Genomic DNA, 19,201 nt, shown 5'->3' on the forward strand with positions numbered 1-19,201 from the left:
CAGCACAAGGAAAAGCTTTGTGGAAGTAAAAGTGTTAGTCACTCAGTCCTATCCGACTCTGTGACCCCATGGACTGTAGCCCATCAGGCTCCTCTGTCCATGGGATTCTTCAGGCAAGAGTACTGGAATGGGTAGCCATTGTCTTCTCCAGGGAATCTTCCCAACCCAGGGATCAAACCCAGGTCTCTTGCACCACAGGCAGTCTTTACCTTCTGAGCCACCAGGGAGGATTTAATCTGCATAGCTTCGGAAGGCAGAACTTGGGTTACTAACTGAAAATTAGAGTGAAACAAGTTTTCATTCGGCATAAGGAAAAACTATGTAGCTTATGGTTATACAAGATGAAAAGGGCTGCCGTTGAGAATCCATGCATTTAATAATATGTCAAGGAGTGTGAAGAGGCATCCCTATAAAGAAAAATAGTAACTTCTCACCTTAGTTCAAAGATACCAAATATTAATACAATATTCATTTGATTTAGTGGAAGGAATGAATACCCCGTTTTCCCATGTACAAAAAACAAAAACGAATGCTATATATTGTAATCTACTATTGAAATGATACTGGCATATATTAATCTCCAGATTATTAAACTTCTCTTTAGGCATCTAACACATAAAATTTTTTTCTAAAGATTAATTTCTGTATAAGAAAAATATTATGTCCTCTATTTCAAAGGAAACAGGAAAGTCATATGAAAGATTGATGTAAAAAGTTTCAAAAATAGCATCATGATTTGTGTGCTGTGTTTGTGGGGCTAAGTGGGGCATTTAATTCAGTTAACCAAGTTTAGTATGTCAGCAACCCTGTGAAAGATTGACTGTCCAGAGAAAGTTCAAGTATTTGCTTTCTCTGTGTAGAAATTACACAGAGTTATAGGTATAAAAGAAACAAGCCATATTTTTAAATATCTGTATTTTTAGTAATGATCAGCATTATTTTTTGTGTTGACTCACTTATCAGTGTTACAGTAGGTTACATAAATAATTTATTATGCAGGTTGTTTTTTTTTTATTTTTTACAAAGGCAAATGTTAACAATTATTGTTTAAGATACCATGTATTTTGGGGCATCTGCTCATTTCTATAACTATAAAGTATGTTCTTAAAGCACTCCCCAGTTAACACTCTTTCATCATTTGGCAACTTGCTGAATGATTTGAGACTGGAATTCACAGATAATTATCTTATCTTGGAACCATTATCTCTCACTATGCTACTGTTAAATATGAAATGGCTATTTTCTTGCTAAAATACAAGTGATTCCTTTGGATGATTGAAAAAGAGAGGATTATGGTACTTAAATCAGTATCCAAATACGACAAATCCTCTTTCCCTGCTAGCCACCTTACTGTAAATTCTTTAGACTTGAAACTTGACCTTTTCATCTTAAGAAGCCTAACCAGTATTCATCTATAATACCTAGAAAGTACATTCATTTATGCAGTCATTTCATTCAAAATAGTCATTGAATGTCAACATATTTCAGCCACTGTGTTGAGCAAGGAGAATTTAGCCCAGACTTCAGGCATCAGGGAATGTTTATCAGAGAAAGAGACAGTGAACATGAGAGCTGAATGAATACGTGTTAGCCAAGTAAGAGGAGGAAAAACATCCCAGAACAAGATATTTGCATATGAAAACTCCCAGAGGTAAGAGGAAGCACTGCATAATTTGAAAATTTCAGATAGTCCTATATAGCTTTAGCATACAGTGTGAAGGTTACAGTGGCTAGACGGAAGACTGGAGGAGTAAGCAGAGGCTGAATTATAAAGGTCTTTCTTGCTATGCCAGAGAGATGATAGTGACCCCAGATTAAATGGGAAATACAGGAGTATTAGGAGATTTTGAAAGAGATGAGCTTAATTTTTGAGGTTTCTCATTCAAATACTTTTGTGTTATACAAGAAGATCTATCTAAGAAGCAATTAGAAACTTAAGTATGGAACTCATTAGAGATCGATATTAGGCAGAATATATAAAATTTAGACTTTGGGAAAGATAGATGATAGCTGCTATGCTATGCTATGTGCTGTCACATCAGTCATGTCTGACTGTTTGTGACCCCATGGACTGTAGCCCACCAGGCTCCTCTGTCCATGAGATTCTCCAGCAAGAGTACTCCAGCAGGTTGCCATTTCCTCTTCCAGGGGATCTTCCCGACTCAGAGATGGAACTTAGTTCCCTTATGTCTCTTGAATTGGCAGGCGGGTTCTTTACCACTGGCACCACCTGGGAATCTCTGATAGCTGAAGTTCTAGTAATGGTTGAAATGACAAAGGTAGAAAATGTAGGAAAGAGAAAGAAAAGAAATGAGAGCCAAAGTTAGAAAGGACCAATCTTACTCAACAGAAAGAAGAAAAAAAATCCATGAAGGAAGATAAAAAAGAGTAGCCACAGAGGGAGGAAATCACTCAGTACACTGTACTATTAGAGAAACCATTTTATTGTTCAGTCACTAAGTCATGTCCAAATCTGTAACCCCATGCACTGAAGCATACCAGGCTTCCTGCCCTTCACTATTTCCCAGAGCTTGCTCAAACTCATGTCCATTGAGTCAGTGATGCCATCCAACCATCTCATCCTCTAATCATCCCTTTTTCCTTTTGCCCTTAATCTTTCCCAGCATTAAAGCTTCTTCCAATGAGTGAGCTCTTTGCATCAATTGGCCAAGTATTGGAGCTTCAGCATCAGTCCTTCCAATGAATATTCAGGGTTGATTTCCTTTAAGATTGACTGGTTGGATCTCTTTGCAGTCCAGGGGACTCTCAAGAGTCCTCTCCAAAACCACAGTTCAAAAGCATCAATTCTTCGGCATTCAGCCTTTATGGTTCACCTCTCACAGCTGTACATGACTACTGGAAAAACCATAGCTTTGACAATGTGGACCTTTGTCAGCAAAATGATATCTCTACTTTTTTAATATGCTGTCAAGATTTGTCATAGCTGTTTTCCTAGGAGCAAGCATCTTTTAATTTCATTGCTGCAGTCACCATTCACAGTGATTTTGGAGCCCAAGAAAATAAAGTCTGTCACTATCTTCACTTTTTCCCCCATCTATTTGCCATGACGGATGCCCCCATCTAGATGCCATGATCTTAGTTTTTTGAATGTTGAGTTTTAAGCCAGCTTTTTCATTCTCCTCTTTCACCTTCATCAAGAGACTCTAGTTCCTCTTCACTGGTTCCTCTGCCTCTTTTAAATCCAGCTTGTACATTTGGAAGTTCTTGGTTCATGTACTGTTGTAGAAAGAGAAAATGTCAACCTAATGATGGCAAGGAATATCAGCTGCTGCAGATGGTTCGTATATCATGAAGACAGATTATTGTCAGTAAATTTTGATTTAGCAAGAAAGATCATATTTATGAGCCTGGACGTATGTTCCAGTGGTGAAATCAGAAGCCTATTTGGGGTCAGAGGGGAAGTAAATTAGGAGTTTAGGGTTAATATATACATGCTACTATATATAAAATAAAATAAACAGCATGGACCTACTGTATAGCACAGGAAACTATACTCAATATCTTGTAATATCCTATAATGGAAAAGAATCTGAAAAAGAATATATGTATGTTTAAAGCCTTCGTTAAAAAATGAAGAGGTGAAAAAGAGGAAGTAGAGACTAGCAATGTGAATAGTGTTTTTAATAAACCTATCAAAGATAAGATGGAAGTTGTCCAGAAACATGAGATCCCAGAGTTTTTTTTTTTTTTTTTTTAACATGAAAGGCTTAACCAATCTCAACTGTCAGTGGAAGTAAGCCATCAAAGAAGGAGAAAATGCAGATGCTGGAGGTAATAGGAGACAAAGAAGGCCTTTTTTCTAAATGAGAGTTTAGGAGGAGAGCAGCTTTAGACAAAGAACAATGCACTACTTCTTGTGGACAGAACTAAACATTGACAGGAAGGAAAGTGAGGCAGAAAAGATGGTCTGTTGTTTGGCAGGAAGATGAGGGAACACCAAATGAGGACTTCCTTTTCCCTGAAAATAAGAAGCTAAACATCTGTTGAGAGAGAGCTGGAGAATTAGAAGATTTGATATTTGTATCCTGTTAGAAAAGTAGATCAATTTAACAGCGAATTATAAAATCTTATTTGTAACACAATGTATTTTCAACATAACACCAAAAAATGAAACAATAGACAGGGTTCCAAAATTCACTGTGATAATGCCATGGTTTCTCCCCAGAGAATAGCATAAACTCTCAAAAAGAGTCAGAGGAAGTGACTTAAGTTATTGTTTGTGGTGAAACAATATTCCAAAACTGTTCTCATTTTCTTTTGGAAATGTGTTAAAGCGTATTACCCAAATACCTCTTATTATGCAAACATTAAAAGAAAATACTGACTTGAGACCCCTGGTTTCAGATTGGGTCCTCTCTGTCTATAGAGAACAGTCAACACTTGGCAAGAATTAGATGAATAACATTCTTAATCTGGAAACAAGGCTGACTTTTCTTTTTTTTTTTTAATAATTGTTTTCTCTTAAGATATTTATGCTTTCCACCTTGGTTTAGTTTCAAAAAGCCCACTGATGGTCAGGCACCAAGACCTTAGGATTTTTAGCACTTTTTTAACACCTTGTAGAGAAGAAACATAAATAGCCAGATGATACAATAAATTTTAGAAGTCTGTGAAGTCTATTCCCCATATTAGAATAAAAGGAAAATTAATTCAGAGAGACTGATGTAAGGAAAAGAGAACAGAAACTCTTGCCATTATCGCTACAACAGCCCAGTATTAACTTCTCAAATGAAAGAGCTTCTTTTAAAAATATGTACATATTAACAAAGGAATATTACTCAGCCATAAAAAGGAAGGCATTTGAGTCAGTCTAATGAGGTGGATGAACGTAGAGCCTATTATACAGAGTGAAGTAAGTCAGAGAGAGAAAAATAAATATCGTATACTAACACGTATATGTGGAATCTAGAAAAATGGTTCTGATGAATTTGTTTGCAAGGCAGCAGTGGACAAACAAACATACAGAACAGACTTATGGACATAGGGAGAGGGGAAGCGAGGGTGAGATGTATAGAGAGAGTAACATGGAAACTTACATTACCATATGTAAAATAGATAGCCAATGGGAATTTGCTGTATGTCTCAGGGAATGCAAACAGGGGCTCTTTAACAATCTAGAGGGGAAGGAGATGGGAGGGAGGTTCAAGAGGAAGGGGACATATGTACACCTATGACTGACTCATGTTAAGGTTTGACGGAAAGCAACAGAATTCTGTAAAGCAATTATCCTTCAATTAAAAATAAATAAATTTTAAAATAGATGTAGGGTTAATAACTGAGTTCTGTCAATGGGGTGTGTGTATGTGTGTGTGTGTGTGTTCACAGGAGCACACAAACTCATAGGTGGGGAGCTCTATGATAAATTACATTCTGTCATTACTTTCAAAACAAACTCCTCTTCCTTTGCAGAATTGTCAACATCATACTGCTGGTGACTTCTGTGAACGATGTGCTCTTGGTTATTATGGCATTGTCAAGGGATTGCCAAATGACTGTCAGCAATGTGCTTGTCCTCTAATTTCTTCCAGCAACAAGTAAGACTGAGAAATATTACCATATTTCCCAATCAGTAACACCATCTGTGTAGCACATGGACTTTTCTGTGATTTAGCTATTTTTTTCATGTAGACAAAAATCTCAATTTAAGATAGATTTTTTAAACAATATAAAAACATGACAAAAGTGAGCACTTAATACTCTATGGTTCCTTTTTCCTTTAAAACTCTGTCCCAAGTAAATAATGCTTATTAATTAAAATGTAAATACCAATGTTAACATATATTTATGAAATAAATAATTTATGTACAAATGTGTATAATCTTATAAGTTTTTAGAAAGACCTAGTGTTTTCATATAATTCTGCAATAACTTCAGCTATGAGGGATTGTTTGATGCATAGTATATAAATTTTATAGCTGTTTCCATTCATTTTCTGTGTTTAGTTCATGACTGATAAGAATTATCAGGCAGATAATTGAAAAATAATGTGGTTCCAGCAAGATGACTTATTGTTATGCTCCAAAAGAAGTCAGTATCTCCCAGAATCAAGGCCCTCTTTCTGTTAAGATAATCCAAGCTTGGTACCATGGAAACACAGCCATAAGGGGAAGCAAATGCAGGCATATTTTATTTCAGTGCTGTCAGAACATTCTGCATTGGTTTATGTATTGATGAAAACCCCTAGGTGTTTTCACTTACCTTTTTGCTAAGACAATCTGCACTTTCTTTTAAATGATTTATAGAATTCAATCTCTACACGGTAGGGTAATTTTTTTCTCTAAGAATTTGCTTTTGAAGGAATGTAGGGCACTTTGTTCAGAATTAGAATCCTAGACACCTTATCTTTAGTGTATAAGAACCATAAAGCAACTCAGATGAAGAGACAGTTCTACCTATTCCGTTTTTTTTTCCCCCCCATCTTTGGCTTTGTTTACATTTTGAAAACATTTTCATGTGATTATCTCCCTTTCCTCTACAAGCATCCATTTTTGGTTGAACAGAACATATGTCTTGCATAGGATATCAAATGTGAATTTTTAGATAAATGGGATATTGATGAGGATAAAATGCATGATCTTATAATTCATTGAGCAAAAGTGGTTGGTGTGTGAAATATATTATTTTCATCCTCCTTTCCCTAATCTACCTCTGATGAACTGAGCTGAACAAGAGAAAGGTATTTAATTTATGGTTTATTAAAGTGGGAATTAATAATTAATTGATAATTTACTGTAGAGTGAACTATAACAAAAGCTACAGGATATATAAAAAAGAAGCAGAACATCTCTTGGAGAGGCTCACAGTTAAATGGGTGTCTTCAGAGAGGTCAACTTAGATTTAAAGGAAATTTGAAGGCACAAAGTACCACACTTGATTTTGGAAACTCAAAGAATATATTAAAAATTAATAATATTAATAATAAAGTTTTGGCTTCCTAGGTGGCTCAGTGATAAAGAATCCACCTGCCAATGAAGGAGCCACGGGAGGTACTGGTTCAGGGAAGATTCCCTGGAGGAGGAAATGGCAACCCACTCCAGTATTCTTACCTGGAGAATCCCATGGACAGAGGAGCCTGGCAGGCTACAGTTCATGAGGTCACAAAAAGACACAACTGAACATGCATAATAAATTTTAAGTTTATTTAAATTATTAAATTTACAACGGATTGAAGAGTTTTTACTGGCAGAGATAGTAGAAAATTTATAGAGTAAAAGCTTAGAAGCAGGAAGCACAAATCACTTTTAAGAACCAGTAAGAGTTTGGAGCATGGGTTCAAATAGAATTTTATAATTACAGATGAATGAATAAGAGAATGGAGGCCATACTGTAGAAATCCTTGAATACCAGTCTAAGAAATTGCTATTTAATTTTCTATGTAATGAGGAAACACTACAAATTTTTATTTAAAAGATTAATGTGATCAGAGCCACAATTTAGGAAGACTATTATGATGGAATTGAGTATAATGAACTGAAACAGGAAAATAAGAAAAGCAAAGAGACTAATTAAAAAGCTATTGCACTAGTTTAGGCAAAAGATAATTAGAACCTGAAAAAAGGTAATAGCAACAAAAATAGAGACAAAAGGATGGATGTGAGGAAAACACAAGAAGATAGATTGTTGAATGTGACTCTGTAGAACTGATAACTAATTAGATATGACAGGTTTAGGCAAGGCAAGAGTTGAAGCCAGGGCTTTGTAGCCAAATTGAGCTCCAGTGGTAGTCATTAACAGAAATAGGGAAACCGGAAATTGTTAGAAATTGTTAGAACATCTTACTAATTTTCATACAGAAAGATTTCCTGTCTTATTTCCTTACACTAGATCACATTATTTTGTATTTAAAGTAAAACGTAGTTTGAAATCCACATGTAAATTACAAAAGACAGTCTTTATTTTAAGTGAAACATCTATTCACACTTAATGCATTGAAATGCCAATGGCAATTTGGGATAAGTAATAAAAAAATTAAATTGCTTTTGTGTCCCCATTTTTTTTAACCTGAAAGATATTCAATAATACTTATTCTACTGTCTGACAAATATGCAGGAATTCTCATCATGTTTTTATTTTAATTCATGAAAAATAGCACCCTTTTTCTGGATGTTTGATATTTTCATGACTGTCATATAATTATTAAAACTTCACAGTTTTAACATGGTCAGTGTCATGCATTGTTAATTCATCAAGAAACAACCTTCTTTCTTTGTTAACTATTATTAGTAATATTTAGTTGTGATATCCTACCCTTGAATGTTGTTGTTCAGTCATTAAGTCATATCTGACTCATTGCAACCCCATGGACTATAGCCTGCCAAGCCCCTCTGTTCAAGGGGTTTTTCCAGACAAAAATACTGGAGTGAGTTGCCATTTCCTTCTCTAGAGGATCTTCCTGACCCAAGGATCAAACTCACATCTTTTTGCAGGCAGAATCTTTACCACAGAGGCACCAGGGAAGCCCATTACCCTTGAATGCTGCTGCTGCTAAGTCGCTTCAGTCGTGTCCGACTCTGTGCGACCCCATAGACAGCAGCCCACCAGGCTCCCCCGTCCTTGTGATTCTCCAGGCAAGAATACTGGAGTGGGTTGCCATTTCCCTCTCCAATGCATGAAAGTGAAAAGTGAAAGTGAAGTCGCTCAGTCATGTCTGACTCTTAGCAACCCCATGGACTGCAGCCTACCAGGCTCCTCCGTCCATGGGATTTTCCAGGCAAGAGCACCAGAGTGGGGTGCCATTGCCTTCTCCATACCCTTGAATAGGAACTTATAATTACAAATATGACATTTGTAACCATCAAAAAACAGTCCCAATCATCTAGATATTAGATAGAATTGCTTAAATTTATAAAAATAAATAAGTCAAATGATTTTTTCAATCTTTATTTCTTTTCTGATTCAGTTTCAGCCCATCTTGTATCATGGAAGGCCTGGATGATTACCGCTGCACAGCTTGCCCACGGGGATATGAAGGAAAGTACTGTGAAAGGTACGAACAGTTATGAGACATAGAGAGCAATGATGCATAGAGATTGTATAACAAAGGATCATAGTAGAAAAGTATTCATTATTTTTACAATGTCATTTTCATGTTCTCTCATAGTTTATAAGCTTTCAAAAGTATTTTTCTATCTTTAGAGTTTACCCAAAGAAAGTTTATATTTTAGCACATATATATATACATACACACCCTAATATAGATTGGAAGGGAGAAAGAGAGCATTTTACAAGAACAAATAAATCAATTTCAAAATGTTATGTGTATTTAACAATAACAAAAGCCTGGTGATACATAATTCTAATTCTAGTTCATTGGGAAATATTGGTGGGCACTTACTACATGCATGTTACTATTCTGAGAACTCTGGCACTACATCACCAATTATATACAAAGTTCAGAATATAAATTGTATCAAGCATTCTTAATTAGCACAGTCCAAATATTAAAGTGTTAATTGGTTCTCCTTTTCAACATACATACAAAAAATATTATTTAAAGGCTTCCTCTCACCATATTTTTACAAATTCTAATAATGCGTGTATGTAGTTATCAGTTGAGCTATTTCAAATCCTAAAGATTGATGCTTTGAAAGTGCTGCACTCAATATGCCAGCAAATTTGGAAAACTCAGCAGTGGCAACAAGACTGGAAAAGGTCAGTTTTCATTCCAATCCCAAAGAAAGGCAATGCCAAAGAATGCTCAAACTATCACACTATTGCACTCATCTCACACACTAGTAAAGTAATGCTCAAAATTATCCAAGCTAGGCTTCAACAATACATGAACTGTGAACTTCCAGATGTCCAAGCTGATTTTAGAAAAGGCAGAGGAACAAGAGATCAAATTGCCAACATCCACTGAATCACTGAAAATACAAGAGAGTTCCTGAAAAACATCTATCTCTGCTTTATTGACTATGCCAAAGCCTTTGACTGTGGATAACAATAAACTGTGGAAAATTCTGAAAGAGATGGAAGTACCAGACCACCTGACCTGCCTGTTGAGAAACCTGTATGCAGGTCAGAAAGCAACAGTTAGAACTGGACATGGAACAACAGACTGGTTCCAAATAGGAAAAGGAGTACATCAAGGCTGTATATTGTCACCCTGCTTATTTAACTTCTATGCAGAGTACATCATGAGAAACACTGGGCTGGAGGAAGCACAAGCTGGAATCAAGATTGCCGGGAGAAATATCAATAACCTCAGATATGCAGATGACACCACCCTTATGGCAGAAAGTGAAGAACTAAAGAGCCTCTTGATGAAAGTGAAAGAGGAGAGTGAAAAAGTTGGCTTAAAGCTCAACATTCAGAAAACAAAGACCATGGCCTCTGATCCCATCACTTCATGTAAAATAGATGAGGAAACAGTGGTAGACTTTATATTTTTTGGCTCCAAATCACTCCAGATGATGATTGCAGCCATGAAATTAAAAGATGCTTACTCCTTGGAAGAAAAGTTATGATCAACCTAGACAGCATATTAAAAAGCAGAGACATTATTTTGCCAACAAAGGTCCGTCTAGTCAAAACTGTGGTTTTTCCAGTAGTCATGAATGGATGTGAGAGTTGGACTATTAACAAAACTGAGCACTGAAGAATTGATTCTTTTGAACTGTGTTGTTGGAGTAGACCTTTGGGAGTCCCTTGGACTGCAAGGAGATCCAATCAGTCCATCCTAAAGGAGATCAGTCCTGGATGTTCATTGGAAGGACTGATGTTGAAGCTGAAACTCTAGTACTTTGGCCACCTGATGCAAAGAGCTGACTCATTGGAAAAGACCCCAGTGCTGGGAAAGATTGAAGGCAGGAGGAGAAGGGGATGACAGAGGATGAGATGGCTGGATGGCATCACCGATTCAATGGGCATGAGTTTGAGTAAATTCAGGGAGTTGATGATGGACAGAGAGGCCTGGCATGCTGCAATCCGTGGGAAAGAGTTGGCCATGACTGAGTGACTGAACTGAACTGAACTGTAATTATTAAATGGAATGCTAACTGTAATACAAATGGCAAGTTAAGAAACACAGTTCTACATCAAAGAACTCCTGATTCCAGGGAAAATTAATAAGAAAGAGCTCACCCAAAAATCTCAATACCTACACTGAAACCAAGCTCCACCCAAGAGCCAACAAGTTCCAGTGCAAGACATAACGACAATAATTCTCCAGCAAGGCAGGAACACTGACGACAATAATTCTCCAGCAAAGCCCTGTGCATTAAAAGACAGGCTTTCAAAACCATGCCAAACCCATAGACACCCAACTCACTACTGGACACTTCATTGCACTCCAGAGAGAAGGGCTCCACCCATCAGAACAAAGACTTAAGATCCCCTGACCAGAAAACCTTGACAAGCCCCTAGTCCAACCCAACCCACAGGGATCAGGCTCCACAATAAAGAGAAACCACAAACTTCCAGGCTACAAAAGGGCACCCCAAACACAGCAATCTAAACAAAATTAAAAGGCAGAGAAATATTTAGCAGGTAAAGGAATATGATAAATGCCCACCAAATCAAACTAAAGAAGAGGATATAGGGAGTCTTCCTGAAAAAGAATTCAGAATAATTATAGTACAGATGATCCAAAATCTTGAAAACAAAATGGAGTTACAGATAAATAGACTAGAGACAAGGATTGAGAAGATGCAGGAAATGTTTAGCAAGGACCTAGAAGAAATAAAGAAGAGTCAATCAATAATGAATAATGTAATAACTGATATCAAAAGCACTCTGGAGGGAACCAACAGTAGAATAAATGAGGCAGAAAAAAGGATAAGTGAGGTGAAAGATAGAATGGTGGAAATAAATGAAGCAGAGACAAAAAAAGGAAAAAAACATTAAAAGAAATGAAAACAACCTCAGAGACCTCTGGGACAATGTTAAACACCCTAACAAATGAATCATAGGTGTTCCAGAAGAAGACAAAAAGAAAGAGCATGAGAAAATGGTTGAGGAGATAATAGCTGAAACCTTCCCTAAAGTGGGGTAGGAAATAGCCACCCAAGTCCAAGAAACCAGAGAGTCCCAAACAGGATAAACCCAAGGCAAAACACCCCAAGACACATCTTAATCAAAATAACAAATATCAAACACAAAAAGCAAATATTAAAAGCAGCATGGGAAAGGCAACAAATTATACACAAGGGGATCCCCATTAGGATAACAGCTGATCTTTCAATAGAAACTCTTCAGGCCATAAGGGAATGGCAGGACATACTTAAAGCGATGAAAGAAAATAGCCTACAGCCCAGATTACTGTACTTAGTAAGGATCTCATTCAGATATGAAGGAGAAATCAAAAGCTTTATAGATAAGCAGAAGCTGAGAGAATTCAGCACCACCAAACCAGCTCTTCAACACATGCTAAAGGATCTTCTTTAGACAGGAAGCACAGAAAAGATTTATAAACTCGAACCCAAAACAACAAAGCACATGGCAATGTGATCATACTTACTAATAATTACCTTAAATGTAAATGGGTTGAATGCCCCAACCAAAAGACAAAGACTGGCTGAATGGATACAAAAATAAGACCCCTATACAATAGACCACCTCAAACCATGGGACACATACAGACTGAAAGTGAAGGGCTGGAAAATTATATTTCATGCAAATAGAGACCAAAAGAAAACAAGAGTAGAAATACTCATTTCAGATAAAATTAACTTTGAAATAAAGGCCGTGAAAAGAGACAAAGAAGGACACTACATAATGATCAAAGGATCAATCCAAGAAGAAGTTATAACAATTATAAATATATATGCACCCAACATAGGAGTACCTTGATACGTAAGGCAAATGTTAACAAATGTGAAAGGGGAAATTAACAGTAACACAATTATAGTGGCAAACTTTAATACCCTACTCACACCTATGGATAGGTCAACCAAACAGAAAATTAGCAAGGAAACACAAGCTTTAAATGATACCAGTTAGACCTAATTGATATCTATAGGACATTTCACCCAAAAACAAAGAATTTCATCTTTTTCTCAAGTGCACATAGAACACTCTCCAGGATAAATCACATCCTGATGCATAAATCTAGCCTTGGTAAATTCAAAAAAATTGAAATCATTTCAAGTATCATTTCTCATCACAATGCAGTAAGATTAGATGTCAACTACAGGAAAAAATACTATTAAAAATACAAACAGATGGAGGCTAAACAACACACTTCTGAATAACTCACAAATCACAAAAAGAAATCAAAATATGCATACAAACAAATGAAAATGAAAACATGACAACCCAAAACCTATGGGATTCAGTAAAAGCAGTGCTAAGAGGAAGGTTCATAGCAATACAAGCTTACCTCAATAAGCAAGGGAAAAATCAAATAAATAACCTAACTTTACACCTAAAGCAACTAGAAAAAGGAGAAATGAAGAAACCCAGGGTTAGTAGAAGGAAAGAAATCATAAAAATCACAGCAGAAATACATGAAAAAGAAACAAAGGAGACTATAGCAAGAATCAAGAAAACTAAAAACTGGTTCTTTGAGAAGATATATAAAATAGACAAACCATTAGCCAGATTCATCAAGAGAAAAAGGGAGAAGAATCAAATCAACAAAATTAGAAATGAAAATGGAGAAATCACAGAAGACAACACAGAAATACAAAGGATCTTGAGACTACTATCAGCAACGATGTGCCAATAAAATGGACAACTTGGAAGAAATGGAAGAATTCTTAGAAAAGTATAACCTTCCAAAACTGAACCAGGAAGAAACAGAAAATCTTAACAGATTCATCATAAGCATGGAAATTGAAACTGTATCAAAAAACTTCCAACAAACAAAAGCCCAGGACCAGATGACGTCACAGGTGAATTCTACCAAAAATTCAGAGAAGAGCTAACACCAATCCTACTCAAACTCTTCCAGAAAATTGCAGAGGAGGGTAAACTCCCAAACTCACTTTATGAGGCCATCATCACCCTAATACCAAAACCAGACAAAGGTGCCACAGAAAAAGAAAACTACAGGCCAATATCACTGATGAACATAGATGCAAAAATCCTCAACAAAATTCTAGCAAACAGAATCCAACAACATATTAAAAAGATCATACATCATGACCAAGTGGGCTTAATCCCAGAGATGCAAGGATTCTTCTTTACAAATCAATGTATACACCACATTGACAAATTGAAAGATAAAAACTATATGATTATCTCAATAGATGCAGAGAAAGCCTTTGACAAAATTCAACACCCATTTATGATAAAAACTCTCCAGAAAGCAAGCATAGAAGCAACATACCTCAACATAATAAAAGCTATACATGATAAATGCACAGCAAACATTATCCTTAATGGCAAAAAATTGAAAACATTTCCCCTAAAGTCAGGAACAAGATAAGGATGCCCACTTTCACCACTACTATTCAACATAGCTTTGGAAGTTTTAGCCACAGCAATCAGAGCAGAAAAAGAAATAAAAGGAATCCAGATTGGAAAAGAAGTAAAACTCTCACTGTTTGCAGATGACGTGATCCTCTACATAGAAAACCCTAAATACACCACCAGAAAATTACTAGAGCTAATCAATGAATATAGTAAACTTGCAGGATATAAAATGAATACACAGAAGTCCCATACACTCCTATACACTAACAATGAGAAAGCAGAAAGAGAATTTAAGGAAACAATCTCATTCACCATTGCAATGAAAAGAATAAAATACTTAGGAATAAATTTACCTAAAGAAACAAAAGACCTATATATAGAAAGCTATAAAGCACTGATGAAAGAAATCAAAGATGACACAAATAGATGGAGAAATATACCATGTTCATGGATCAGAAGAATTGATATAGTGAAAATGAGCATACTACCCAAAGCAATCTGTAGATTCAGTGGAATCCCTATCAAGCTACCAATGGTATTTTTCATAGAACTAGAACAAATAATTTCACAATTTGTATGGAAATACAAAAAAACCTCGAATCACCAAAGCAATCTTGAGAAAGAAGAATGGAACTAGAGGAATCAACCTGCTTGATTCAGACTATACTACAAAGCTGCAGTCTTCCGAACAGTATGGTACTGGCACAAAGACAGAAATATAGGCCAATGGAACAAACTAGAAAGCCCAGAGATAAATTCACACACCTAGGTGTCAAAGACACCTTGTCTTTGATAAAGGAGGCAAAAATATGCAATGGAGAAAAGACAATCCGTTTAACAAGCAGTGCTGGAAAAACTGGTCAACCACCTGTAAACAAATGAATCTAGAATATTTTCTGACACTGCACACAAAAATAAACTCAAAATGGATTAAAAATCTAAATGTAAGACTAGAAACTATAAAATTCCTAGGGGAAAACATAGGCAGAACATAAATTACATAAATTACATCTGACATAAATTACAGCAAGGTCCTCTATGACCCACCTCCCAGAGTAATGGAAATAAAGGCAAAAATAAACAGATGGAACCTTATTAAACTTAAAAACTTGTGCACAGTGAAGGAAACTATAAGCAAGGTGAAAAGACAGCTTCCAGAATGGGAGAAAATAATAGCAAATGAAGCAACTGATAAAGAATTAATCTCAAAAATATACAAGCAGCTCATGCAGCTCAATACCAGAAAAATAAAAAACCCAATCAAAAACTGGGCCAAAGGACTAAAGAGACATTTCTCCAAAGAAGACATACAGTTGGCTAACAAACACATGACAAGATGCTCAACATCACTCATTATCAGAGAAATGCAAATCAAAACCACAGTAAGGTACCATCCCACACCAGTCAGACTGGCTGCTACCCAGAAGTCTACAAACAATAAATGCTGGAGTGGATGTGGAGAAAAGGGAACCTTCTTACACTGTTGTTGGGAATGTAAACTAAGACAGCCAGTGTGGAGAACAGTGTGGAGATTCCTTAAAAAACTGGAAATAGAACTGCCATATGACCCAGCAGTCCCACTGGGACCCCAATGTTCATCACAGCACTGTTTACAACAGCTAGGACATGGAAGCAACCTAGATGTCCATCTGCAGACGAATTGATAAGAAAGTTGTGGTACATATACACAATGTAATATTACTCAGCTATTAAGAAGAACTCATTTGAGTCAGTTTTAATGAGGTGGATGAAACTGGAGCCTATTATACACAGTGAAGTAAATTGTAAAAACATCAATACAGGATATTAACACATCTATATGGAATTTAGAGAGACGGTAACGACGACCCTATATACGAGACAGCAGAAAAGACACATATAAAGAACAGACTTTTGGACTCTGGGAGAAGGCGAGGGTGGGATGATTTGAGAGAATAGCATTGAAACATGTATATTACCATATGTGAAATAGATCACCAGTCCAAGTTTGATGCATGAAACAGGGCGCTCGAAACCAGTGCACTGGGACAACCCAGAGGGATGGGATGGGGAGGGAGGTGGGAGGGAGGTTCAGGATGGGGGGATACATGTATACCTGTGGCTGATTCATGTCAATGTATGATAAAAACCACCACAATATTATAAAGTAATTAGCCTCCATTTAAAATAAATTTATTTTTAAAAAAGAAAAGAAATAAAGGTTAAGTGGGGAGAAAAAAAGAAAGTTCTAGACTGACTGTCTATGAAGAGTGTAATTTACATTTTCTGGATTCATTATTTTCTATAAGGTCAGTACTATCTTGATACTCAAATTTATCACCACCATTTTAGTAGGCTGTATTATTCATAAAGTAACAAAGAGCAACTAATATTAGCTATTAACTTTAAACACATGACAATTGTAGCATAATTGATAGCAATATAAAGTTTTATAAAGAATCGTGGACATAACTGAGCTCCACAGACTTTTCTGGGTCCCACTTTTGTTGTGTATAATATCAGAATAGTTTTTTTTTTTTTTTCATGTTGTACCTACTTTACAATGACATTGTGAAGATCAGGTATGTAGAGGATACCCTATCTGAGAACCCACATAGTCTCCTCTCCCATAGGAGAGGCAAAAAGGCCCGAGATTTACCCCAACCCCTTTGTCTAGTGGTCCAGTAACTCATCAGTGTGTGAGTACAAAAGTCCAGCTCCTTTCCCCCAAAGTTAAACAAATCTTGAGATGTTATTTATGCTCCAGACCTTTCCCTGGATTGGGCTAAGACTTACCTGGAATCACACCATTGCTTGAATCCTTTCTTCTCCATTTCTTGCTTTATCCACTCCTTGGCTGAATTCTTCTATGAGCTTTCTTAAATTATGAATCTCTTTGCAAATATAAACCAATATTAATTTTATCATCACCCATTTGAGAATCTTCTTTTACTATAACCAGCAATGATATGTTAATAATGGAAATAAATGTGCTTAGCAGCTCAGTTGTGTCTGACTCTTTACTACCCCATGAACCGTATAGCCCGCCAGCCTCCTCTGTCCATGGGAATTCTCCAGGCAAGAACACTGGAGAGGGTTGCTGCACCCTCCTTCAGGGGGTCTTCCCAACCCCGGGATCAAATCCAGGTCTCCCACATTGCAGGTGGTTTCTTTACCATCTGAGCAACCGGGGAAGCCCAAGAATACTGGAGTGTGTAGCCTATCCCTTCTCTAGGGGAACTTCCCAACCCAGGAATCGAAGCGGGGTCTCCTGCATTGCAGGAGAATTCTTTACCAGCTGAGCTACCTGGGAAGCCCATGGAAGTAAATAGATAACTAAATAGTTAAACATATGTTTATAAAGTCCAGTGCAGTTTCTATAAGTTTGCAAAATATATTTCTCAATAATTATGTAACTCTAAACACAAAAAATATTCACTACTTACATATATATATATAGTATATATATAAAACATTCACAATTTTCATGCCAACAGAAATTAGTAGCAATGAAATAACTAAAAGCAGGCAAAATCCAAAATATTGCTATTTTTTGTGGAGATATATACATAATTTGAATATATATATATTTTTTTCATGTCCACCAATGTGCTGTAGTATTCATGCTTAGCCTAATATCCATTTCATGCCCCAGTAAACACCAGTAGGAGGACAACTAAAAGCATCCCTGGACACCAAGAGGATTATCTGGCATAATTTATGAAAAAAGTTTGATACTATAGCTACATTTATAAATTGCAGTTTCCACTATCTATAAAAGCATGTATATAGAAGAGATTGGAAGGGTATGCTGAAGTGACAATTATTGTCCTTAGCTAGAGTGATGATAGAAAATTTATATGTTTATTATCCATAAATGTTTAATCAATAAGAGTTAACAGTTTGTATAGCATAGAGATGAGCAGGGTTATATGCTATCAATGGGAATGGCTTGAATAGTTTTTGCAGTTCTCAAATGTTGTTATCACTCCACATTCATCATTTCTAACATATAAATGATCAGGCTATATTTCCCTGAAAAATTACTTTTATTCAGCTAAATTAAACTAAAGGTCTTGCTTAAATTTTTATTGTAACCTTCCAAATAAATTTGTTTCACTTCTGAGAGCATCTTAAATGATTTAAATCACCTTATGACCTGCCCAAACTCATCAGGTCTAAAGCTGCTTAAATGTCTTGAGTGTCCCTATATCATAGAAACCACTACCCATGCTTTATCTCTGTTACTCTTATAATAAACTCTTTGAACATTTAATCGATCTGAACCTGTTTGGAATGGAATTCTTTCACCAGCAAATGTTAAGAAACAATTTAAGTGGACTTATTTAATGATACTTTATTGAGCATTTGTAATAGTACATTGGAAATAAAATATTAAAATGATAAATGCATAAAAACCTAATGTTACAGATAATTTTCTTCTCACTTTGCTTTTTCTAACCAGCACAGGAAGAATTAACATTCACAGTCAGCTGTGCAAATTTCTACAGTCCTAGGCCACTAAAGATGGTCCAGGATTATTTGGCTAGTGTTTACAACTTTTGGATTAAATCTCCTACTGTCTCTTGTCTTCCTTCTCTGTTTGCCTCTTGAACAAACATCTTTCAGTTCAGTTCAGTCGCTCAGTTGTGTCCAGCTCTTTGTAACCCCACAGACCGCAGCAAGCCAGGCCTCCCTGTCCAACACCAACTCCCGGAGTTTACACAAACTCATACCCATTTAGTCGGTGATGCCATCCAGCCATCTCATCCTCTGTTGTCCCTTTCTCCTCCTGCCTTCAATCTTTCCCAGCATCAGGGTCTTTTCCAATGAGTCTTTGCATCAG

General features: G+C 36.3%; 1 protein-coding gene across 1 annotated transcript in view; it reads left to right on the forward strand.

Annotated features, from left to right (window-relative positions):
* Positions 1-19,201, forward strand: part of LAMA2 (laminin subunit alpha 2) — a 707,066-nt gene that overhangs the window by 500,244 nt on the left and 187,621 nt on the right. Inside the window, exons 30-31 of the mRNA XM_070376649.1 lie at positions 5,431-5,555; positions 8,921-9,007. Coding sequence (XP_070232750.1) covers positions 5,431-5,555; positions 8,921-9,007 — 212 coding nt within the window. The remainder of the gene's footprint in view (positions 1-5,430; positions 5,556-8,920; positions 9,008-19,201) is intronic.

Source organism: Bos mutus, chromosome 9 (genome assembly GCF_027580195.1).
Source record: "Bos mutus isolate GX-2022 chromosome 9, NWIPB_WYAK_1.1, whole genome shotgun sequence".
Taxonomy (NCBI): domain Eukaryota; kingdom Metazoa; phylum Chordata; class Mammalia; order Artiodactyla; family Bovidae; genus Bos; species Bos mutus.